The 26,561-nt window shown below is 39.7% G+C and overlaps 1 protein-coding gene across 3 annotated transcripts in view; it reads left to right on the top strand.

Moving 5' to 3' along the window:
- XPO7 (exportin 7) overlaps positions 1 to 26,561 on the top strand; it is an 86,671-nt gene that overhangs the window by 41,050 nt on the left and 19,060 nt on the right. For 2 of the 3 annotated variants that reach the window (XM_032143977.2, XM_058433590.1), the window contains exons 2-14: positions 5,734 to 5,880; positions 8,365 to 8,458; positions 9,020 to 9,186; positions 10,756 to 10,848; positions 13,563 to 13,667; positions 15,249 to 15,414; positions 16,660 to 16,733; positions 18,963 to 19,082; positions 20,623 to 20,769; positions 21,526 to 21,698; positions 23,524 to 23,717; positions 24,465 to 24,570; positions 26,011 to 26,146. In XM_032143977.2, coding sequence (XP_031999868.1) covers positions 5,734 to 5,880; positions 8,365 to 8,458; positions 9,020 to 9,186; positions 10,756 to 10,848; positions 13,563 to 13,667; positions 15,249 to 15,414; positions 16,660 to 16,733; positions 18,963 to 19,082; positions 20,623 to 20,769; positions 21,526 to 21,698; positions 23,524 to 23,717; positions 24,465 to 24,570; positions 26,011 to 26,146 — 1,722 coding nt within the window. The remainder of the gene's footprint in view (positions 1 to 5,733; positions 5,881 to 8,364; positions 8,459 to 9,019; positions 9,187 to 10,755; positions 10,849 to 13,562; positions 13,668 to 15,248; positions 15,415 to 16,659; positions 16,734 to 18,962; positions 19,083 to 20,622; positions 20,770 to 21,525; positions 21,699 to 23,523; positions 23,718 to 24,464; positions 24,571 to 26,010; positions 26,147 to 26,561) is intronic. The other variant, XM_032143980.2, reaches the window with a different exon arrangement.

Below are 26,561 nucleotides of genomic sequence, written 5' to 3' on the forward strand. Positions count from 1 at the left end.
GTGAGCTTAGTATGCATCTCCATTGGGTGTATATCTAGGAGTGGAATAGCTGGGTCACAGGGTGTTTTGTTTGTTTGTTTGTTTTTTCTTTTTTTTTTTTTTTTTTTTTTTTTGAGACAGGGTCTCACTCTGTCACCCAGGCTGGAGTACAGTGGCATGATCACAGCTCACTGCAGTCTTGACCTTCCAGACTTGGGCAATCCTCCTGCCTCAGCCACTTGCATACTTGGGATGGCAAGGGCACACTACCACGCCCAGCTAATTTTTTTGTTATTATTATTTGTAGAGACAGAGTCTCCCTATATTGCTCAGGCTGGTCCTGAACTCCTGGGCTCAAGCAGTCCTCCCACCTCAGCCTCCTGAAGTGCTGGGATTATAGGTGTGAGCCACTGTGCACAGCCTCCATATGTGTACGTTTATACTCCCAGTTTTCCAATGTATTTGAATCAATTCAGACTAAACTAGCAACGTACGAGTTCTAGTTGTTCCACATGCTAACTAACACTTGATCTTGGCTTTTTCATTTTAGTCGTTTGTTTCATTTTGTTTTGTTTTTCTGAGACAGAATCTCACTCTGTCGCCCAGGCTGGAGTGCAATGGCAGGATCAGTGGCAGGATCTTGGCTCACTGCAACCTCCACCTCCTGGGTTCAAGCGATTCTCCTGCCTCAGCCACCCGAGTAGCTGGGACTACAGGCACATGCCACCACATTCAACTAAGTTTTGTACTTTTAGTGGAGACGGGGTTTCATCATGTCGGCCATGCTGGTCTCAAAACTGCTGATGTCATGTGATCTGCCCGCCTCAGCCTCCCAAAGTGCTGGGATTACAGGCATGAACCACCATGCCCTGCCTCATTTTAGTCATTCTAATGGCTATCTCATCGTGATTTGAATTTACATTCCCTGATGATTATTGAGGTTGCACGCCTTTTCATTTGTTTATTGGGTGCTTGGCTTATTCTCTTGTAAAGTATGTAAACAAGTATTTGGCACTGACTTGGTAAACTTTTTCCTTAAAGTGAGTTTAAAAAATAGTGTGCATTTATAAACATTAAAAGAGCAAGCAAGTTTGCCCGGTGAACTCTATTGTAGTAAGTAACTTTTGAGAGGTCTACTGATACATCTATAAACCAAGATGACTTTGGCCACCACAATTGCCTTTCATATAAATTTATAAACAAGAAGAAACCTTGAATGTTCGTTTCAGGCCACTAAAGCTAACAGCATTGGTAAGAAAAAAGAAAACAAAATTAGTAATAAATGCAAACGTAGTTTTCGTATTTGTTTTTTTTTTTTAGCCTTAGGAATAGCTTTTTGTCTGTTTGGTTTTGTGAATTGTTCTATGAATTCTGATTGGTAACAGAATCAGCTGTTAACTAGTAAAATGTTACTAATGTGAAGAGTTAATTTAGGAAAAGAATGTAGCTTAAATTGCCCTTTTAAAAAATGCCTATCTTTACAGTTGTTAGGATTTTTTTTCTGCTTATAGAGGAATATGTGGTTGTGGTCAAAATTTCCAAGATTACAGAAATTGAAAGTCTCTCATATTCTCACCTCCCAGAGACAATTAAGTTTGGTTTGTATTCATCTAGGTTTTCTTCTATAAATTTACTAACATGCATCACAAATGATAATATACTCAACATAGTGTTTTGCCATTTACCTTCTAACCTAACAATAATCGTTGTTACTGAATTTTTAAAGTTTATTTTATGATCTCTGATAATTGGATACTCAATTATTGACTATAAGAATGCCTTATTAAATAGATTAAAATGTAATTTTTATGTCAGTTAACCTTCTAGGTCCTTAAAATGGTTCATTTTCTGGCAAGGTTCAGTATAAATATTTTAATTTACTCAACACAGTGTTTCCAGTACACAGAAAAATTGCAACTAAGGGGGATTTAAATTAAAAGGGTTTGTGAAAAGGGTGAAAGTGGCTTGGGTTTTCGGCAATTCTTTTTATATTTGTGGCATTCGAATTATGATAATTCAGCTACAAAACTGGTAAATCTACTCTAAGTTTACTGGAACTTCTCTGTGTTGTGCCTATATTTTGTAACATGATGGCAGCTTCTGCTCATCTCAGATGGCTGGGTGGCAGTCAGGTTAAGAATGTGCTCTTCAGAACACCTGTGGATCTGACTGGTCACCCAACGATTATGCTTATGTCTAGTTCAGTAGTCAGTATTATTGGGAGTGTCATTGACTCCTTCCTGAAAGCAAGAATCCTAGTCTCTGATTGGAACTCTCCATGTGGATTTTTTTAAGCAGTGAGGCTAATTTAAAAGTATAGGCCGGGCGCGGTGGCTCACGCCTGTAATCCCAGCACTTTGGGAGGCCAAGCCAGGCAGATCATGAGGTCAGGAGTTCAAGACCAGGCTGGCCAATATGGTGAAACCCCGTCTTTACTAAAAATACAAAAAATTAGCCGGGCGTAGTGGCACGCGCCTGTAGTCCCAGCTACTCAGGAGGCTGAGGCAGGAGAATCGCTTGAACACAGGAGGCAGAGGTTACAGTGAGCCGAGATCGCACCACTGCACTCCAGCCTGGGCGACAGAGTGAGACTCCATCTCAAAAAAAAAAAAGTATAACCATTGGGCTATTTAAAGAGCAATACTATACAAATAAAATAAAATCTGAGGTATTCTGCCTTGTGGAGTAATATAACATCTAATGTACAAACAAAATCTTTATTTTCCCCTAATCTAGAGGCACCTTGTCAGACAAATTATTATATTCTAAGGTCTGTAATCTCAACAAATCTTGCCTTATGTTGAAATAAGAATAACTTAGCTGCATATCCTCTATCCAAGTTGAATAGACTAAAATACTGGTGTTGCTAGATATTAAAAGAAGATGCATTCTTTTAATACCTTCATCGTAATTATTGTTGGTGAAATCGGTCTGGTTCTAGGTTTGGGAATTAATCCTCTTGAGTTTCTTATACTAAAAAGCAGTATTTTGCTAGCTGAAGATCACCTTTCACTTTTATAAAGCATTTCACCAAATGTGCTTTTCTATTCCAGCGAGACAAGCAGAAGTTTCCCCATGGATTATAGGCAATTTTTCAGGAACAGAAAACAGACATTCTTCTCTGGAGAATTTCTTCTGACCAAAGTGGCATCACAGAATAGATATCCTTAATAAGAACTGGCAAATAGGAAAACATTGGACATAGATGTTATCATGCCAAGGAGACTGCTGTGGCGTGTAGTCGGGCACCCGTAGTGTGAAGTACTAGTTGTTATAGCTAATCAAATAATGGTGGGATAAATTATTTTATGCTAGGCCAAAAAAAAGATGATTCAAAAGAACCTAACCATTAGATTTGTTTTGGAAATGCTGGTAACTAAAAAAGCATAAATGTTAATGTCTCATTCCTCTCTCCTTCATTGGTAGTGTGGGCAACCCAAAGAAAATGACCCTGTTTTTCAGATATTTCCACTAATTGTTTGGGAAAACAAAATTGTTTCCCATTTGTTCTTCTGGGAACAAAAAAAAATGGAGCTGTCGTTCTTCAAACTGTGTAAATGGTCAAATTGCGTTTTTGTTTTTTAAACAGTCTTGTTTCCTGAGCTGAGAACTCATTACCAGACTTACCCTGCAGTATGTTTTGTCTGCTAAATTAAAGCAAATCAAAACAAAACAACAACAAACAGCCCACCATAACCTGCATGTAGGTTTTTAGCAGTAAGGAACTACCCGTGACAGATGCTTAGCCATTGTCATGTGAACAACTTTGTTGTAATAAACAAGAGTTGCAGTGGGGGAACCACGGGAACTGATTGATCAGACTTTAAGGAGAGCCATTATACTGTAAGCATCAGGACTGTTTAGGGAGTGTCTGTTCAGGATGTTGGAAAGCTCAAAGTGTGTGATGGCTGTGGAGGTTCTGAGGCTGCTGCTACTCCCCAATACCTAATGCCAGGTTTTATAGCAGCTTACGTTTTAGTTACAGCGTCTTTCTCTTGATGTCTTTCTTGTTACCTATTTTCCTAAATAATTTTTTCTTTTTTTTTTTTAAGGGAATCATTTTATGGGGGGGTGGGGAATAGATTTCAGTGTTGAAACAAAACCTTGTGAAGGAGATTTAATGCCTTGTTTAGGAATGTGAGTGGTTATAATTAAACTGATTCAATTCTCAATAAGGTCTTGAGCAGTACTGGCAAGCATAAAAATGGCTTTTGCATGTATTTTATGGAATGTATGTAATTAGCCTTATTTTCTACTTGTGTTCATAAGCCATGTGAATAAACTAAGGTACTACTTGTAGAACTTTATTGCTTGAGATCTGACTTCGCAATTGCGATTTTCTCTGTGCTTTTGAATTGAAGAAGATATTAAGTGGGACCCCTGGAAGTCAGAAACAAGTTAAACATAAGCCTAATCAAAAGTCCCAAGATGTTTCAAAAGATGGTTTGTTTCGTTTTAAGGGCAGGGTTGTTGTTTTGTTCTTTTGGGGGCTGTCTGAAGTAAAACTGATGATCTTAGGGCGTCAGTATTCATCGTTCTTATTTCCTTTCAGTTAGTGTTGGAAATTTATTAATCAGGTTGAGTAAAATATGAATCCTGCCCCAAGGGCTTTCCTACTTAGTGGAAAAGCTGTGATTTATAAAGACACAGTGTAATGAAATAAAGTGATAATGAAAAGCCTTGGGCAGACTGGCTGTGTAATATATTTTAGGCAATTTACACAGGTTGGTTTAATTATTATTATTTTTGTTCTTGTCAGAATTGTCCTTTCTAATAGTAGGATCTCTCAAACTATCCTTGCTGCTGGTGAAAATAGGCTCCAATTTTTTCTTAAAGTCCAAACCATTCCTTTAAAGGCTAACAGTTGTTTACTCTCCACTTCAGTCAGTGAAAGGTGATATTTAAGTATAGTCTTAACTAGCTACTTTCCTCTTTGCCTTTAAACACCACATTAAGTGCAAGTATATATGCATCCCTGTGGGTTTTTGACCAAAGCACACACCCATCCCTTTCCTGCCTCCCTGGAACTGGTTCAAGATTTGGAGAGAAGAGTTTGCTTGTGGGTGTTTCCCTTGTCTTATCTCTGAGTAAGCATATGCTAGGGTTGAATTTATTTTGACGCTTTCATTTTAAATTTGGAACCGAAGTAAGAGTTTAAAGTGCAACAGAAGAGAGTCTGCTGAACTTTAGACATGAGGGATCCAGGGAGGAAGGTGCGTAAATACATCCTGAAGCTTTCTCTAAAGGTTTTCTCATACAGGTGACCATCTTTACGCATATATATTATTGTAAGCTAATAACTACTACTCAAAGGAATATTTAAAGCTATATGAAAATGTATGTGGTACTTATATCATGTTTATGTGCTTAATTTTAGTAGCCATGCCTCTAGTATTTCACACTTTTTACGTTAATAGCAGAATAAGTAAATTCTGAATTTTTATTTCAAAGCCTTTTAGGAAAGCTTAGGAGGCTGGGTATTTGCAAGGGGAAAAGTGTATCATGTATGATTGATCTTCAAGGGAATGATGAAAAAGTATATAGGTATTTTCAGCATTTTATCATTTGTCTTCTATAGCATCGAATAAAGAAACCTATAAATGGTTATTAGGTGAATGTTACCCAGGTTCTCCTCAGTTCAGAAGCAATTCTTTCTTTACTGATTATTATTTATCTTTGTTTATTAATTTTAAGCACAGTTGCTTACATTTGTAGTAGGCTGAACTGATTTCTTTCCTGACTGATCTTTTCCAGAGCCTGGCCCAACTAGAGAATCTGTGCAAACAGCTGTATGAAACCACAGACACAACCACTCGACTCCAGGCAGAGAAAGCCTTGGTTGAATTTACCAACAGCCCCGATTGCCTGAGCAAGTGCCAGCTACTCCTCGAAAGAGGAAGTGTGCGTAAGATCTGAAAATCCTAAAGGATAACGGGCGCTTAGGAAACTTTATTCTGGTTCTCTGTGTAGGAATGGCTTGGGATAGCTTCTGTTCCCTGATTTTTCTAGGTGTCCCTGACTTATTTTCACTCTTAAGAAGTACCATACCTACCAGGTTGGCAAAATGGCCATACAGCCTCATCAAGAAAATCTCTTTGAACATGCATTTCTGTTCTGCAGTTTTTCATCCTAAATTTCCAGAACTTGTTTTCTGCTTTTACATTTAAGTGCCACATCCTATCCTTTCCAGAATAAGATAGGACTGTAGATAAATGACCTTTTTATTTATTTATTTATTTATTGAGATAGAGTTTTGCTCTCGTTGCCCAGGCTAGAGTGCAATGGCGCGATCTTGGCTCACTGCAACCTCCACCTCCCAGGTTCAAGTGATTCTCCTACCTCAGCCTCCCGAGTAGCTGGGATCACAGGCATGCACCACCAAGCCTGGCTAATTTTGTATTTTTTTTAGTAGAGACGGGGTTTCTCCATGTTGGTCAGGCTGGTCTCGAACTCCTGACCTCAGGTGATCCGCCCACCTCAGCCTCCCAAAGTGATGGGATTACAGACATGAGCCACCACACCCGGCCAATAAATGACCTTTTTAATCCAAAGTCCTAGTACAAGGTCCTCAGTCTTCTCTGTGTTTTGTGTCCTCTCTGCCACAGCTGCTGTTTATTGCCTTACAAGTCCAGGAACAGTGAGTGACCTTGACAATGAAATTACAGGAGATTGTAGGATTTTAAATGGAATTAGAACCTCCTCCAGCTTAAAAATGGCATTGCAGTGATCAAAATAATGTTCCTGAGATATAATTTGATAAAATCACTATCTTTGGCAAGATGGAAGTCTTGGGAAGGGTGGGATACCCCCAGGGTCCCACGAAAGGGCATCTTGAGAGGCAGATCCCAGCTAGACTTCAGCAGCAAGCACTGGCCTTCTTTTGATAAAGTGGCAACGTAAAGTGCAGTCCTCATATTTTTCCTAATCCTCAAACAGCTTCCCAGTCATGCTTACCTATATTACGCTCTTTCACAGATGAAAGAGAAGACACCAAGAAAAGGCACATATATTAGCCATCATTCTTGTGTGTGTGGAAAAAGGTGAAAATAGAAATGATAATGCCATGTGGTATTCTGAACAACAGTAATCCCTAAAGAATTGGTTAATCAAAATTTGCTTTCCAAAAAGTGTCCTTAAGACTGGAATGAAATGTGAAAAAATGAAAGTTAATTGGTTGAGAGGATAGAATTCTAGTTGACTTTATTTTTGACTTTTTATTAGTATTATAATATTGTTTATACAATAAATAGAACAAATTATAATTGGTTGAAATTATCCCTTAGTAGCTGAGGGATATAACTTTTTCCCCAAATATCTGAATGATACAAAGTCATGGTCAGAGACTGTGTGGTGGTCTGTTCTGTTTTACGCACATAGTGTTTTATATATTTCTCTTAAATCACTTGGTGTTTGGATTGATGCACTTGGATTTGTCCTGTGGGAGATGCCCAGCTAGCTCTGCCAGCGAACTCCTGCTGGAGCGACAGTACAGTCTCTCTCACCACTAATCTTAAATTTTTATACCTGGGGGTATCATGTAATATTAACATAAATGGATAGTCTGAGGGACTACCATCTTAAGGACTTTCTGTGTCATGGAAAATTGTCCTTGACCCTTAATTAAAATACTTTAATGCTTGTGAGCCTGTTCCTGTTTTATGGCATTGTATATAATATAGCCACATGGAGGAATTCTTCCATGGCTCCTTAGGCATTTTGATCAAATGGAATGCTTTGAGTCTCCATAAGGTTAAAACTCGTTAAAGCCACATTTGAGAATGTGATAAAGCTATTCCATTGCTTAAGGCATAATTTTTCTTTCTCACAAATAACCTTAAGTTTACTTTTAAACTATCATATACATTTCCCAGCACAATAGCTGATTGATAGCTGTGCTGATGGAAAGATACAATTTGGAGATTAACTGTACAGCATAGTGTGGTGGTTTCCTCTAATACTTTTCTTTTTTCCCCAATGTCATGCCATAGAAATATTTTGAGGTGAAACTGTTTGAAATATTATAACAGATACTGAGGGGAGATTTCTTGGTTTAAATGAGGGGAGAGATTTTTTCTAATCTCTATTTTTCTGAAAAGATGCCCTCTAGTGTCTGTCCCTCAGAGTGAAGCAGATATCTGTATTAGATTCAGCTTGATGAGACTGTTCACTTTATCTTCCCTGTTGTTCATTGTTGAAGTCAGCTAAATAAACTTATGCTATGTGGTTCATTTTCTCTCAGAGCAATAGACCCTCTAAAATCCAGAGGATCAAAGCTGCCAAAACTGATTGCCTTTTCTTGAATCTGAGCACAGATCTCCAAGTTAAAAACCTTGTGGCTGGCTTGCTCAATACAATTTTAAGTCCTTTTTCCCTCTCTTTTCACAGTCCTCTTACTCCCAGTTACTGGCAGCTACATGCCTTACCAAGCTTGTATCACGCACAAACAACCCCCTACCATTGGAACAGCGAATAGATATTCGTAAGTGGAGAATTTTCTGTTCTGTCTTGAAGAAAATAGTTTGTTTAGTGATATGCTAGTAATAGTCAAATGTATGTGTTTGTTCAGTGATATGCTGAGATTGCTAACCATACAAAATGTCTAGAATCCAGTTTGTTTCCAGAATTTGGGGCTTATGAAAGTGAAGGGCCCGACGCAATTACTTCTGGATAAAGCCTAAGTCCTCCCTTTTGTTAACGGGAGATTTCTTTCATTCATCTCTTCTTTACTGCCACTAATAACTAAGAGAAACATTGTTAATGATTTTTAATTCTGTTTAGACCATGTTCTTTAGCTACCTAGGGATAGTCAAAGCAGCTATACTGCAAATTCTTCATGTGACAAAATTCTGAATTAGAACACCTACTAATCTTAAATTTGAAGTCCTATTTGGAACAGTAGCATAAATAATTAAGACAGTTTGGGTTAAATAGTCTAAATTTATAATTTCTTGGCCATTTAGCATATCTAAAGATATACACCCTTTTCTGGCAGAGCTTTCTATTATGTGGATTGATTTTGTTTGTTGTTTTTTTTTAATAGGGAACTATGTGCTCAACTACCTTGCCACTCGGCCGAAGTTGGCTACTTTCGTGACACAAGCACTTATTCAGTTATATGCCAGAATCACAAAACTGGGCTGGTTTGACTGTCAGAAGGATGACTATGTCTTCAGAAATGCAATCACAGATGTCACAAGGTTTTTACAGGTACAGTGTATATATTTGATGTAATGGGAATGGGAGAACCAGCATATACATATACATAAAGACACACACACACACGCTTACACGCATATCTACTTTTTAAACATGACACAAAATAGAATTATTTGATATATTCTCTTCTGCATGTTTTTTACCCTTAATATGTCTTGGTAGTGTTTGCATGTTGGCAAAAACAAACCATGTCTCAGTCTTTCAAATTCCTACATATGGTCCCAAGCAAAAATATAATTAATTAATTAGTTAATATTTTATAGATGGGCATTTCTTTCTTTTGAGTGTTAAATTAATACTTCAGTGAATAACCCAGTACATATATTTTGAATAAGTGTGTTTGTAGGATCAGTTCCTAGCCTTGGAAAGATATTTCCAAGTTATCCTCAAAAAAGTTATACAGCATGCACTTCATAATGATGTTTTGGTCAACAGTAGACTACATATACAACAGCGGTCCTGTAAAATTATAATGGAGCTGGAAAAAAAATGGAGCCTAGTGATGTTGAACTGTCTTAATGTTGTAGCACAATTTATTTTTTAAGTAAATTTAGTGTAGCCTAAGTGTACATATTTATAAAGTCTGTAGTGGTATAGAGCAATGTCCTCGGCCTTCACATACACTCACCACTCACTCACTGACTCACCCAGAACAACTTTCAATCCTATAAGCTCCATTCATGGTAAGCGCCCTATACAGGTGTAGCTTTAAAAAGAAAAAATCTTTTATGCTGTATTTTTACTTTATCTTTGCTATGTTTAGATACACAAACACTTACCATTGTTATAGTTGCCCACAGTATAGTCACGTGGTGTACAAGTTTGTGCCTAGGAACAATAGCCTGTACCCTACAGCCTAGGTGTGTAGTAGACTGTACCATCTAGGTTTATGTAAGTACACTCTATGATGTTAGCACAACAGTGAAATCCTCTAATAACACATTTCGTAGAACGTATCGCCATCATTAAGTGACTCATGACTGTATCTACTTCCAGAAACAGTTGATAAGAGGACTTGCTTACCTCAGCCCTGGAAGCTAAACTTTGAATTTTTCCAATTTAATAGGTTAAAAAAATTGGTATCTTATTGTTTGGGTTATGAGTGAGACTGGATAAATTTTGATAGGTTTATTTATTGCTTGTATTTGTTTTTCTGTGAACTTCTATTTATATCTTAACCACATTTCCTCAGATTCTTTAACTTTTGCTTATTGTTTTATGCCGTCTCTTTGTGAAATGTGTTGCTTACTTGTCATTTACTTTAGTGATGTGTTTTGCAATTTACCTTTTTAAAACGTATATGCTATAATGCTTCTGGAAATTTTTTTAATGTAAAAGTTTTAAATTTTGATGAAGTCAGATTTGACAGTCTTCCTTTGTGGTGACAGTTAGGTTTTATGTCCAGCAAAACAACCGTTTTAAACTGTGATTCCTTGCTGCCTTGTCTAGGCAGTTTTACTAATGACACAGGAACCCATCATTCGAAAGTATAAGTGCATTCCAAATGCCAAAACCGAGCACACATGACAACTCTTTCTACCTTATGCTTTTTTTAACCAGGATAGTGTTGAATACTGCATCATTGGTGTCACAATTTTATCTCAGCTAACCAATGAAATTAATCAAGTAAGTGCTACAGCCTTCCTCATTGAAGTAAGTGCCATATTTTTTCTTAGTATTGGTGTTTTCTGCTGTGTGTGGGATGATCTTTTTTGGCAGTAGTGTGCTTTTGCGGTAAGTGATTAATGCCCTTTTGAAATAAAATAGTTCCATTGGGTTTTCCTCTGTAATTGCAACTCACCTCACTTTTTGTCCTGTTTCCTTTCTGTCTCCAGGTTGTTTTCCCCTTTTCCATCTTAGCTTTTTTTTTTTTTTTTTATTGGTACTAATTTTCATTTTAGAGATAAAAGCTATCCCAGCACTTTGGGAGGCCGAGGCAGGCGGATCACCTGAGGTCAGGAGATCAAGACCAGCCTGGCTAACGTGTTGAAACCCCGTTTCTACTAAAAATACAAAAAATTAGCCGGGCGTGGTGGCATGTGCCTGTAGTCCCAGCGACTTGGGAGACAGGCAGGAGAATCGCTTGAACCCGGGAGGTGGAGGTTGCAGTGAGCCAAGATCGCGCTATTGCACTCCGGCTTGGGCAACAAGAGTGAAACTCCATCTCAAAAAAAAAGAAATAAGCGAAATACTACTTACTGCCTTGCCCGTGAAAGAGAATGACTTCAAAAAAGAGACCATAAATGTCGACCTTTTGTGTGCCCCTTCTGCTCCTATATACCTTAAATTTTTTAAATGGTCATTGATGCCACAGAATACTACAGAGGAAACACCGTGGCTTTCTTTTGCCCTGGCTATATTTTAGTCATTTACTTTTTTATCCAGCTAAAAATTTGTGATTATAGAACAGGCCCGTATCAATATTAGTTATAACATCTCACCCTTAAGTTGGAAGCATATTAATGATATTAGCATTACTGTTGCTATTGCTCATAATTCTGCAGACATTTTTATTAACCCTGAGAAATCTTAACTGTGAGTTGGTCCTATTTCAAATGTGTTAGCTTAGAGTCTGTGAAAATTGGGAGTCCATGTTGTGTTCTCTTGCCACATGCAATCCCCGTTGTGATCAGTAATTACCAAAATAATAACAGCTTACACTTTTGAGTGATTACTGTTACCACCATTCTAAGCACTTTATAGTAACTAATTGTATTCTCAGAAGAGTCATATGAGGTAGGTACTGTGTTTATCCCATTTTCTGGATCAGGAAACTGAGGCACATAAATATGAAATCATTTGCCTAAGGTTTCACAATCAACGGATGTGATTCAAACCCAAATAGTATTATTCTAGGGCCTGCGTTCTTAACAACTAATGTACTATTTAACCACTCTTATCTTTGCAGCAGAAGAGCAGATGCATTAACTAAGGGTAGAGATTGTGGACTTAATGTTTTCCCCTTTGAAGCTTGGCCCCACAGAGTACATAAATTTTGATATATGTATAATAAAAAACTTTTCAAGATTTTACTTTTCTAAGAAAATGATGAAATTTTGTGTAGCATTTAGTGTGTAATCATTCTCTGTATTATGATCAGTATAACAGATTACATGATACATAATCTAGCAAGACCTTTATTATCTAAGACACATGATAACACAATGACAGAAGCAAGAATTGGAGAATATTTTGAGCCTCTAAATCATTTGAATTTTCCATTGTTTTGTGATTGTCAAATTCAAAAAAGAAAGTATATTTCTGTCACTATTCTTACTTAGAACCTAGAAAGAAAATTAAGAAGACTTGATTGTCAGTAATCTTGCTGCCTTACACTTTAATGTGGCAAAAACAAAAGGAGTCTCCTCTTGGATGAATTGATCAGTAAACAGAAGAGATTTAAGCTTTCAGTACACGGTTAGACTGAAAATACTCCTGATAACTTTGAAGTTATTTTATTCCACATATTGAGTACCTACTGTGTGTCAGGACTAGGAGCATATTAAAGAAGTAAAAGATTTAGTTCTTAGCCACAAAAACATAATTTAGCTGAAAAGACGAGAACAGCGAAAGTAAGAGACCAACACAACCACTTAAATTAAGTTTTCACTTCTGGGGTATAGACAATATGTTGAAATAGGTTAGAAAAGAAGGCGAATATTATGGGCTGTTGTCATTTGGAAATTCTGCAGTCATTTCAGCATTGAGAGTTTTTTTTTTGTTTTTGTTTTTGTTTTGAGTTTTGCTTACCAAAATAAAAGACTTGTTACTCTGTCTGTGGGTGTTTAAGAGACAGGATCTCACTCTGCTGCCCATGCTGGAGTGCAGTGCAGCCATGAATGCCTGGGCTCAAGGCCCTTCTGAGTAGCTGGGACTTACAGGCATGCACCACCACACCGATTTTTTTTTTTTTTTAGTTTTTAGAGGTGGTGGGGGGTCTCACTGTGTCTGCTTCTGGGCTCAAATGATCCTCCTGTCTCAACCTCCCAAAGTTCTAGAATTACAGAGGTGAGTCACCACGCCTGGCCCATTAAGCCACAGTACAACATGAAAGTAATTATCAGTAATGTCTGCCAACAATTTAAGTTTTACCTCCCTGAATACAGAGGAAAATAAGAATTTGCAGCAGAGATTATCCATCCTTTTGTTTTCCCTCTGTAAGCTAGAGAGAGGATACCCTGGCTATTAGCAGTTTACTATCCTCCATCCTTTCACTAGATAGGGTTTCACAATAATTTAAATGTTAAAAATGTATTTTATGTTTATGTTGCTCTTACTGGAAATCCTTCTAGCTTATATGAAGTCTACATGAAAAATTCTTCTTTTGCAATTAATTCTTTGCATTGGTTTCTTCTTTTTCTGCACAGGCAGACACCACCCATCCTTTAACCAAACACAGAAAAATAGCCTCTTCTTTTCGCGATTCATCATTATTTGATATCTTCACACTTTCCTGCAATTTACTAAAACAGGTGAGCGTGTAGTTTGGGTCATGTTTCTAGTTTCTTTTGAAAGAATGAGAATGGATGGGAACTTGTTAAATGTCAGCTTTTTACTGACCCCACGAGAATTTATGCATCTCTTTAATCATCATCTCTTATATAAGACTCATAGAAGCATTGAAGGAACTGGTCAGAGTGACCACTGAGGTTGGAGAAATGATTGTCACTTCCCTGTTTCAGATCAGTTCCCCTAGGTAAAGAGCAGTAAGTGAGCACTTACCCCATACTCCTATCTTAAAGGGATCTAGTTTACCTAACTCAGAGTTTGAAGTTCTGTTGTTGTTTTTATAACCACATAAAATCTTTCTATATGGTGTGAAAGCATGTTAGTTTTATGGTGTTTGGATTCTTAGTGCTCTGAAAGTAGGTTCAGACTACATTGTTAGCATACAGAAACCAGGCTGGTTCCCCTGTCCCCCGCTGAGTTAAAAGCAGCACATTAAACAAGCAACATCTGTAAGGAAAAGTAGATTTTGAATTTTTAACATCCATTTAGATTTAATAACCGGGAGGAGTAGACAGTATCACGTAAGGAAATTACCTGTGTTAAAATCGAAAGTTGGTGTTTTCAATTCATTTATTGATAGAGCTGAACTGAGAAAGAAGTGTTAAGCTGGGAGTTCCACACAGTTATAACACAGCTTGGATGCTTTGTCCCTATAGAAAGCTAAATAGGGTTAGCCTCTGGCTTTTTGTTCATTTTTGTGGTTTTGTTCTTATTTTCCAACATTTCCCAGTTTTAGTTTTGGAAGCCAGTTTATATTCTTTCTGTTATTCCAGTTAACGATATTCATCTTTTTCCTCAATTACTTAGTTTTACCTTAGAATTCCCAAATAATCCTCAGGTTAAGCAAAGCTGCCTAGCAAAAGCTGTTGCACCCCCTGGAGGGGAAAAGCTTTTGAGAAAACTGAAGATTGAATCCTCCTTACTGATACTATCAGGAACAAATAATTAGCCAGCCAGTCACGGAGGCTCAGCTGGTATATCCTTGGAATGGGACCGGCACAGTAGCTATGGCCAGTACTCACCTGTAGTCTGTAGGTACCTTGCAGATGAGTAAATAAAATTCAGTGATGATTTTAATTCTGGTTTGAGAGATTTTTGGTGATGGTGGTTGTAAAAACGAGGAAAGAAAGTAGGGCAGGGTGTTAAGCATCCTCAGAGCTCCCTCCAGAGTTTAATCCCAGCTCTGTCTAGAAATAACTAGGATCTCACAAGCCAATAAAATGACCACAGGAGCCATATTGCTTCAGAATTCTCTGTGACCATTATGTCTACATTGTGTGAGGAGTAAGTGTAAGTGTTAAAACGGGGCTTTCTTTAAATACCAACTTCATGTTTTTATAGTAAATATGTTTTAATAGTATATAAGGAGCTAGGTATTTTCATAATAACAGGTGATAGAAGTACCGCATCTTTGGAGAGAAAGGGACATTTTACTGTGCTAACATATAGCCCTCCTTTTCTGACTTAACAGCTTTGTCGAGTCTGGGAGCAAGCTGGGAAGAGAGGAGTGATTTTGGGGGCTCATTATGTGGTAATTTTTACAGGCTTCAGGAAAGAATCTAAACTTGAATGATGAAAGTCAGCATGGCTTGCTCATGCAACTGCTGAAGCTCACTCATAACTGCCTCAACTTTGACTTCATTGGCACTTCCACTGATGAGTCCTCAGACGACCTGTGTACAGTGCAGATTCCCACCAGCTGGAGATCAGGTAACAAAACTTCCTCCACCTCAAAGGCTGTCACTCCCCTACAGAGTGTCTGTAGAATGATCTAAAGAACTCCTGGCAACCCCTGTGGCAACCCCTGTGTATTCTGAGGGAGAATTGAGAAAAAATTCTAACGTCTTTTTTTGTTTGTTTGTTTTTTAAAGACAGGGTCTCACTCTGTCACCCAGGCTCGAGTGCAGTGGCACGATCACAGCTCACTGCTGCCTCAACCTCCTGGACTCAAGCAGTCTTCCCATCTCAGCCTCCCAAGTATCTGGAACTACAGGCACATGCCACCACACCCGGCTAATTTTGTTTGTTTATGTATTGTAGAAGTGGGGTCTCACAATGTTGCCCAAGCTAGTCTTGAACTCCTGGGCTCAAGTGATTCTCCTACCTTGGCCTCCCAGAGTGCTGGGACTACAGGTGTGAGCCACTGTGCCTGGCCAGTAACATCTATTTTATAATGTTGGGGAGGTTGTTGGAGTAATCTTACAGATCCCCCAGTGTCAAAGAACTTTTAAAATTGCTGATTAATAATAGATATGTATTTCACCTTCTTGCATTAATTGCCTAGAGACTTCTGTAATCTATTTAGGGTAATAACTATCTTTAAAAACAAAATCAAACACAACAACTTGTTCTTATGTTTGTCTTCGTATTCCAGAAGGATAAAAGTTTTATGGACAGAGGTGTTCAGATTAAGTTCTCAGAGAGTTGAAAGAAGAAATCTGTTTCTTAGAGAAGCTAAAATAGTACTTTCAAAAAAAGAAAAGAGGCCGGGCATGGTGGCCCACACCTGTAATACCAGCACTTTGGGAAGCCGAGGCAGGCGGATCACTATGTCAGGAGTTCAAGACCAGCCTGGCCAACATGGTGAAACCCCGTCTCTAGTAAAAATACAAAAATTAGCTGGGCATGGTAGCACGTGCCTGTAATCCCAGCTACTCAGGAGGCTGAGGCAGGAGAATCCTTTGAACCGGGACCAAGGAGGCAAAGGTTGCAGTGAGCCAAGATCACGCCATTGCACTCCAGCCTGGGCTACAGGGGGAGACTCCATCTCAAAAAAAAGAGAAAAGAAAAAGGGAAACCAAAAAGCCCCTATTTGCTTATCACTTCCAAAGGAAATAAATACTCTGTAAGATAAGTAGGCAGAAGGATGTGCTCCCTGATGGATAGTGCTGAAAGTATGTCAGTGGCAGTGTTCATACTTAATAAAATGATGTCTTTTGTCTTTTTCTTCCCCAGCCTTCTTAGATTCTTCAACCCTGCAGCTGTTTTTTGACCTGTATCATTCCATCCCTCCTTCGTTTTCACCTCTGGTGAGTCAGGACTACCATTTCTTAAAGCAAACCTATTCCTAGAAGATAGCAATGGTGAATGAACCTTATATTCATTTTGTTTTATAAAATTATGCAAGTAAAGCATAGAAATACTAGGCTAGTTATCTAGTCTTTTGAGATTAAGCTTGTAGCCTAAAATTCCAGCCATAAAGTCTTAATTATTTTTAAATTATTCCTGTCTGAAGGCCAATTCCTGCAGATGGTCAAGCTCTTTTGGGTCTCATCGTGTACCTGACTTTATGCTGTTCCTCAAATGGCCACAGGCTAGCACCTGGGGATTCACCTAATACTGTCTAGTTGAACTATTAAGATTGTCCTGACTCAGAAAACCCCTTAGGTGTACATTAGATTGTCATAAATGGAAACTGTGATGGGAAGGCTAATTTGCATACTTACCCTGAATAACATTTGAAAGCTATTGGGAATGGTGTATTTCTCCTTTAAAGCCATAATTAACCTAAAACCTCAAAATTCATTCAGGTTCTAAAATACTATTGGTCTGGTATTTCAGATTGTTGGTGTAAATTACTGGTTGGTGTTATATACAAAATATATAAAGAAAACACAGTAAAGTAATGAGTGGTGTGCGTAGTGTTTGTGCAGTAGAGGACTTTTCCGGTCATTGTAGCACTTCTGCAAATTAATGTAAACCTTTGTGTTTGCCGAAACATGATTTCAGTGTTGTCGGGTGTATCGTTAAGGTTACTGCAAGAAAAGGTAGCACAGTCAAGAGGGATGATTAAGAAAGTACTACTTGCAAAGGTGTGGGTAAAACTAAGGGACACCAACACGGGGTGGTGGTGCATGCCCCTGGGGCTGGCAGTAGTGGGGAGCCTCAAAGGACAAGTGAAGGAAACCTGGAGAGAGTTGAAGCTGTGGCTTAGAGGAAGGCTGGACAAGAAGAACCACGGGCGTCACTAGAGAAACTCTGGCACCGCATAGCCAGCTGGATGGTCGGAAGAGGGGTACCCTGTTCCCTCTGCCCTCTCATCTCCTGCTGGTACTTTCCATTGGTTGAAGCCAACTAGAAGCCAGAGGGCAAGGGAGCTTGGCTGCTGTCCTCAACAGAGGTCAGCCTCCTAGGGAATAGGGCAGGGTGGAGAAGGGTCGAAAGCAGATCTAGAGGGGCAAACAGAGAATATAAGTATCTAACACAGCAGGAACAGGGGGAAATGTCTTCAGGGATAAAGCTGGGTTGTGTTTGTTTGTTTGTTTGTTTGAGGCAGAGTTTTGCTCTTATTGCCCATGCTAGAGTGGAATGGCACGATCCATGGGTTCAAGCGATTCTCCTGCCTCAGCCTCCTGAGTAGCTGGAATTACAGGCATGAGCCACCACGCCCGGTTAATTTTGTATTTTCAGTAGAGACAGGGTTTCTCCATGTTGGTCAGGCTGGTCTCAAACTCTCGACCTCAGGTGATCTGCCTGCTTCAGCCTCCCAAAGTGCTGGGATTACAGGCATGAGCCACCATGCCTGGCCAAAGCTGGCTTTTTTTAGGGCCCAGATATGATATGCTTATTTCTTTTTTTTTCTTTTTTTTTTCTTTTTTTTTGAGACGGAGTCTCTCACTGTTGCCCGGGCTGGAGTGCAGTGGCGCGATCTTGGCTCACTGCAACCTCCGCCTCCTGGCTTCAAGTGATTCTCTTCCCTCAGCCTCCCAAGTACCTGGGATTACAGGTGCCCGCCACCACGCCCGGCTAATTTTTTGTATTTTTGGTAGAGATGGGGTTTCACTATGTTTGCCAGGCTGGTCTCAAATTCCTGACGTCGTGATCTGCCTACCTCAGCCTCCCAAAGTGCTGGGATTACAGGCGTGAGCCACCCGCCCAGCCAATACGCTTATTTCTTTATAGCATATAATGACATAAGCACATAATGTCTACATGTCAAACTCAGGTTAGCCAAGAAAACTAAATCTAAAACTTTAAAGTATAAACTGCTTGATATTTTTAAGGGTGAAATAATGTATCTCAGCAAGAATAAAGATGGCATTGGAGTGGTCAAAGGAATTTGTACCTAAGGGAATTTCCAAACTGAATTTAATGGGCTGCTATGGTCTGCTTGGATCTATGTTGTTTTCTTTTCTCTTTTTAAAATAATGTTGCTTCAGATATCCTAAAGAAGGATATTGTAGGAGGTGGAACGTTTCTGGTGAAAATAACTGTACAGTCTTTTTAATCGTCGTGTTTGGGTTCTGCCCTGCATTTAGGTATTATCCTGCTTGGTACAGATTGCCTCAGTCAGAAGATCCCTGTTTAACAATGCAGAGAGGGCCAAGTTTCTCTCTCATCTTGTTGATGGTGTTAAACGAATACTGGAAAACCCACAGGTAAGTTTATCTGAGAATTTACATATGTATAGGATTAGTGTATGCCCAGCTGTTATGAGTCAGAAGGAAATGCATCCTGAGGCCTAGTAAACAATTCAGTCTGTTGTTCTTCAGGGAAGACTGATGTGAATCTCTATTTGGAGGCCAATTCTGAGATTATTTGCCCTAAAGAGGAGTTTATATCCTCCAGCTTCAGAAATGGAGGAGTTACGGGAAAGAATCACTTTGCTATAAGGAAATAAGGAAGAAGCTAGTCATTTTTCCCCCAAGAAATTAAGAATCTAACATCGCCAGGCACAGTGGCTCACGCCTGTAATCCCAACACTTTGGGAGGCCAGGGTGGGCAGATCACATGAGGTCAGGAGCTCAAGACTAGCCTGGCCAACATAGTGAAACCCTGTCTCTACTAAAACTACAAAAAAAATTAGCCGGCCATGGTGGCACGTGCCTGTAATCCTAGCTACTCAAGAGGCTGAGGCAGGAGAATCGCTTGAACCCGGGAGGCAGAGGTTGCAGTGAGCCAAGATCATGCCAGTGCACTCCAGCTTGGGCGACAGAGTGAGACTCCGTCTCAAAAAAAAAAAAAAAAAAAAAAAATCTAACATTTGCTTTTTGATTTTGTTTACCATTTTTAAAAAATGTTTATCGGTAACCTAAGTATATAGGGCTGCTTTTAGGTGGGAAGGAGGATACTTCTTTCAAACATTAATTTCATAACTCGATTGCCCTTTTTGTCTTTTGAAGTCCCAGTGATTCAGTATTTTTTTGAAAGTATCACTTCTCTACATCAGAAGAAAATTAAAAAGCAGTTTATTTTAAAATATATTCAGTTTTGTCCCTCTTTTTAAAATTCATTCATTCAACAAATTATACTGAGTACCTACTCTATGCCAGGGATACACGGGTGAACAAGACAAAGTCTTAGCCCACATATGCTAACAGAAGAAGACATATCAGGAAACATACAATTAAATATACTGGTAGAATAGATTTTAAAATATCCAATATTTGCTATAACTATATCATATAAACACTAATATATGAATAAATTACAGTAAGTGATATAAATATATGAAACATTTGTATAACTTTGCTAACTATCGGTTGTGCTGAATGATCAGTTTGACAGATGTGGAAATGAAAATTTCATTAGATTTCCTTTGATTGGTAACAATCAATAAGTAAACAAGCGAGTCACTTCTTAGGTCGTGCCCACTTCTGCCATAATGAGCTTTACAGCCTCAGTGTGATCCTCCTGGGCTTCTGTTTCAAACCCTGTCCGTTGAGGCTAATAATGTCATCTCATGTGATTATTATTGTGAACATATGAGATAATAAATGTGACTGTCCCTTTTCAAAGTGACTTTTTAAAAAATTGTTTCTGAACGTTATACAGACGTATCATTGTAAATCATGACCTGCAGCCCAGAAGTTAAAAGGTAGATTCTACCCCTTCCCCCATGCCATCTCAAGTATACATCATTCTTGAAGTATGTTAAGGCACATTTTATATTTTATTTTTCTCCTCTGCTATTGCCAGAGTTTATCAGACCCAAACAATTACCATGAGTTTTGCAGACTACTGGCCCGATTGAAGAGTAACTATCAACTGGGAGAATTGGTAAAGGTGGAAAACTACCCTGAGGTCATCCGATTGATAGCCAACTTCACAGTGACCAGCCTACAGGTTTGTCTTTGATTACTTGTGTCTTCCTTCCTAAATACTGGAATCTCTTGCTTGTTGGTTTTAACCATGTAAGAATGTTTTTTTTTTCTTGGCAAAGGTAACCATAAGTACAGTATAGCCCTGCAGAGTAGTTACTATTGTGGCCTGTGATTTACATTTACACAAGTGCAAGTAGTGTGGGGAGAGGAACATGTGGGAATTACTAGGACAATATTTAGATTCATCCCAGAGAGAATTCCCTCATAGTCACCCCAAAAAAGCCAAGGTTGGAACAGGGAGCTAGAAGAGTAAAAAGAGAGTTGATGCCCTCTCTTTCTTAGTCGTGTAATATAGAACAATGGGTCTCAGATTTTATGGCTTGTATCACAGTCATCTAGGGGACTGATGAAAAAATATAGATTCTTGAGTCTTATCCCCATAATTTCTGGTTCACTAGGTCCAGGGTAGAGCCTTGGTGTTTCTAACAAGTTCTTCAGGTGATTGTCATGCATACTAATGGTTGAGACCCACTTACATATGGCTTTCCTTGTGATAAGGCTTACACAGCCAGCATAGAGTAGCCCTTCTCATTAGATGCTTAATCTCTGAAATGCTAGTAAACACATTAAACTAGTTGCCATACACAGAACAAAGCCAACAAAAGTCTATCCTCTTTTTTTAAAAAAAGAAAAAAGTCTTTATCTTCTGTGTCGATGGCATGGGACTAACATGTACAGAAATGAAAAATACGCCTTCTGCTTTTCTACTTTTCTTTAGCACTGGGAATTTGCTCCAAATAGTGTGCACTATCTTCTGAGCCTGTGGCAGCGGCTGGCAGCCTCTGTGCCGTATGTCAAAGCCACAGAGCCCCACATGCTGGAAACTTACACTCCTGAGGTCACCAAAGCCTACATCACATCCCGGTTGGAATCTGTGCACATCATACTGAGGTAAGGAAACAGCCTCATTCATTCCCACACCAGTGGCCTGTTGTCACACTTCCTAGAGATCAGACACCCCACTGGCAAAAAGGTACTCGAAGCGTGTCTCATTGGAGCTACTACTGTTCATGGTTCTTCTTCCTTGTCAGCAGAGTAGCATGAGAGCATAAAACCTGATAGAATAGTCTTGTCTCTTGAACATTTATATTCTATTCATATTCCCCCTTTTCACTGTCCATAGCAATATCTTTGAATACAGAGTATACAGCCATATAATGTTTGTCCTTGCCACTGTTTTTCTTTCAATATGAGAAACATTTATAAGATATAGATGATAAGAATTATGTGTAACTTATAGGTGCTTAATGTGAACTCCTAAAGAAATAAGTGGATAAAGATTACACAATCTAGTTATCAATTCTAATTCCAGAGCTAGAACACATAAGAATTCTAAGCCACTGATCACTGATTGCTTTACATTCACACATGGTTTCTGTCTACATTGACTTAACTGAACCAAAAACCCGTAGCTAAAGAAATGTCAAGCCCTTTCAAAAATGACCTATATAAAATGAAGTTATCCCTGTTTAGGTAGCTTTCTTGTTTTCACGGGCTGTTTGTCAAGAGAATTTACTTGGAGTCTAAGGGTCTGGGGCCTTTTTAAGTTGGATTCTTAATTTGCTTAGCCCCAAGTGCATTGAATGAGTTATAGTCTTAACTGTTTATGACTTGAATCAGTTCAAAATCTGAGTATTCATGAAGTTCACCAGCAAGCCGCCTTCTGTCACCTCCATAGCTTCCACTCCTGAGGATTCAGCTGGCTTCAGCGAGGCATCGTTGGGGAGTGGTTACATGTTTGTAGGCTCTGGGGCCAGATAGCCAGTTAGTGGCTGTGTACTCTTGGGCAAGTTGCTCCATTTCTGTATTTGTAAAATTCAAATAATAATAGGCCTACCTCATAAGGTTCTTACAAGGATTAAATTAATATGACCTGGCACAGTGTGTAGCACATGGTAAGCACACAGCTAGTTTTAGTGTTGCTGCTCCTGCTGCTGCTGCTGCCATTATCATACTGCAGTGTAACAACAGAAAAGCTCCTCATTGGACAAGATGTTAAAATCTAGGAGCTGGCAGATAAGGCAAGACCCAGTACAGGTCCGCAATGCCTTGTCTGCAATTCCAAAGTCAAAGATGTGACAAAAGAAATTTCCTCATCAGTTTGGCATTAGAATTCACCTGTTACAAAACTGGACAGGAGTTGGTGTGAGACCATTTATAGTTTTTTTTTAAATCCTACTTAGTATGACCATTTATAATATTCGTAAGTTTTGCTACAGGAACGTTGAGTTTGATGTGCCACAAAGCCCATCAAGGGTTTTATATGATATGGTAGAAGCATCATACTGCCTTCCTCCAATTTGAACAGTTCTGAATTCCAAGACACATCTGGCCACAATGGCCTCCCACACAGGACTGTGTACTTATCCTACAGTTTACTATAGTCAAGAATAAACAAAAGACTAAGAGTCAAGAGGTCAGAGAGGTGAGAAGGGCAGGACTTTGAGGTTGAAGGCAGAAAAACATTAAGAGTTGAGAATTCAGATTGTAAGATTTGACACCAACAAGCAGAATATACCTAAGGGAGACTGATGCTACGGCAAAGACATTGGCCTTCTGCCTCATTAAACATTCTTCCTTGGGAAAAAGTAATGTCGGGATGTAGACCTCTACAGTCAGAAATGGTGGCTAAGTGAAGAAGTCAGAGAGCTGCTATATTGGGGAAATCAGTAGTCATATTTTAAGAGAGCTGCCTTCCTTCTTCCCTTGGGAATAGAGATGGCCTGGAAGATCCCCTGGAGGATACGGGGCTGGTCCAGCAGCAGTTGGACCAGCTGTCCACCATTGGGCGTTGTGAGTATGAGAAGACGTGTGCACTCCTTGTGCAGTTGTTTGACCAGTCGGCCCAGTCATACCAGGAGCTGCTACAAAGTGCCAGCGCAAGCCCAATGGACATTGCAGTGCAGGAGGGTGAGTGTGCAGCATGCTGGGAACTCTAGACCTGTGAGGAGATGTTGTCCAGTACCCCTTCGCTCATTGCCACCCCTTTCCTACCTCCCCGCAAAAGGATTCTTTCATCATCAGTTATCTCCATATGCACAGGAATCTTTATGAATGAATAAATCCCTCAAGGGACTAGGGAAGAAGAACTGAAATCACATCTGCAGTGGGATTTTGTTTTAAGAGATGAGGTCTTGCTATGTTGCCCACGTGGGCCTTGTACTTCTTGGCTCAAGGGATCCTCCTGCCTCAGCCTCCCGAAGTAGCTGGGACTACAGGCATGTGCCACCACAGCTGGCTCCTGTCTACTTTTTAATGCCCCACAGCACAGCTGGGACCAGGCTGAGAGGTTTATGACTGGTAAATAAAGGCCCAGGGGAAACAGGGAGATAAGTACAGATAGTAACCTGGGCTTCCTCTTTTCACCGGGCCTGGCTGGTGTTTGTAACATGGCACTGTGCCCAGCTTGGGTGTTTTTAACTCTAAGGAAATACTACACTAAAAATAATGGCCTTGTCTGATACAGGAACATTGGTTACCTAACGAATTTCCCCCTTAGCATTGCCCTTACCAAAGCAGAGAAGTAGCCATTCTCTGTAAGAAGAGTAAGACTTCATGGTTTCACCACAGTGTTCTTAAGATTAAGGAAGTTCAGAGTGAGGAATGTCTTCAAGAAACTATCACTGGAGGTGACACTGGGTCTGTCTCCTGCTGCAGGAAGGCTGACATGGCTGGTTTACATTATTGGAGCAGTGATCGGTGGCCGGGTTTCTTTTGCCAGCACTGATGAGCAAGACGCCATGGATGGTGAGCTTGTCTGTCGGTAAGTGCTCCCCACAGAAGCTCTCCACTCCGCCTTGCTGGCACTTCTCCACTCCCCGATGGGGTCCTCTCCACTTACAGAACATAATCTGAACATGCTAACTGCCCATGAGACACAGCTTTCAAGCCTTTATAAGTGCCGTGATAACTCTGTCTATGATCTTTAGTTTAAAAAAAAAAAAAACCAGCAATAATTCAGCAAGGAAATAATGGATACGGAATTAGGAAAGCTAAAGCAGAGATTCTCTGTTAGGTCTGTTTAAGAACAATATCTCAGAGTTAGTAAAATATGGACTGCTTTTGCCATCCCAAAATAAGTCTAAAAGGAAATTGCGGTTCTTTAAATTCACCAGAGATGGAATTACAGAGTTCCTACAGCCTTTCAAATCTCTTGGCCATACATTTCAAGTTATTTTGCATCTGTGCAATTCTCATTTTATCAAAACTTTTTTTTTTTTGGAGATGGAGTCTCGCTGTGTCATCCAGGCCAGAGTGCAGTGGCGCTATCTCGGCTCACTGCAACCTCTGCCTCCCTGTTCCGGGTTCTCCCGGGTTCAAGCGATTCTCCTGCCTCAGCCTCCCAAGTAGCTATGATTATAGGCATGTGTCACCACATCTGGCTAATTTTTGTATTTTTAGTGAGACGGGGTTTCACCATGTTGGCCAGGCTGGTCTTGAACTCCTGACCTCAGGTGATCCACCTGCCTCGGCCTCCCAAATTGCTGGGATTACAGGCATGAGCCACCGTGTCCCGCCTTCAATATATATATCTTCTGAAAATCCTCATTTGTCTCTTTCTACCCCCATTTTGTTTATCAGATGCCCATTTGCCCAGAGGTCCCTTAATCCTGACGAAAGTCTCCGTAGCATTTTCCCACTGGCATTTTTTGACGAGCTGAGCAAAGCTTTAATAAGAATGAAATCTAATGCCTTTCTGATTCTGCAGCCCAGTTCAATACTGTGTGTGTCATAATATAAATTTAGTTCAAACAATGTCTTGCAGACTGGTTCTGAGCTTGAGTGTAGCAACACAATGATGGAGTCTCATTCACTCATGGTGTGTCACAAATAGTTAACTATTCCCACACTCAAATGTCAAATGACTCACTTATGACATCTGTATTTGCATTCACTCACTTGCATTCCAGTATCCTTTCTTTTGGGAAGAAGGTACAGAGAAAAGAGATGAAGTCACAGGTAGTATTTCTGCTAGTAATCCCTCAAAGTGTTACCTACCTGTGAACATCATCCTTTATGTGTCTCCAAAAAGATCGAAAACTCCTGGTCTAGTCCTGTCTCCCTCATTTATGTAGATGAACTTGGTTGCAGGAGATTGCTCTACCCAAGTACAGGCATATACGACAATGTCAAGATAGCTGGGGTTGTCTAGAGTAACCAGGATGTCCTGCTGTTGAGAGAATCATTGCTCCTCTTCCTCCAGGGTGCTCCAGCTGATGAACCTAACAGATTCTCGTTTGGCCCAGGCGGGTAATGAGAAGCTAGAGTTGGCCATGCTGAGCTTTTTTGAACAGTTTCGTAAAATCTACATTGGGGACCAAGTGCAGAAATCCTCTAAGGTAATAGCCTCTCAGTTGGCTCCCCTTAGTTCTCACTTCTCACTTGTGGGATTGCTGATGGAGGGAAACAGTTGCTGATAGTTCACATAACCTCCAGATTTCAGGTAATAGGACAGTCCAAATGTTTTCTCTTAGTCTTTAAATTCTGGGAGATTCGTCAAAGAATTGGACCCATTTCTCTAGTGCTCCGTATGCTTAACAAATGGCCAGTCCAAACATCTGTCATTCTCCCACAAATGGGCAATTCTTAGTCTCCATGCATGAATTAATATTCAGAACAGCAGAAGATTTGGGCTGTCTTTTTGCGATTTCAGGATTGAAAGGGACCAGTAAGATTGCTCAGCATCTGTCCAGTAATACTTAGAAACTAGCTTATCCCTTCAGTAAAGTCTGCTCTGGGATTCTTGTCCATTTT

This window comes from Hylobates moloch, unplaced genomic scaffold (assembly GCF_009828535.3).
Source record: "Hylobates moloch isolate HMO894 unplaced genomic scaffold, HMol_V3 SCAFFOLD_22, whole genome shotgun sequence".
Classification (NCBI taxonomy): domain Eukaryota; kingdom Metazoa; phylum Chordata; class Mammalia; order Primates; family Hylobatidae; genus Hylobates; species Hylobates moloch.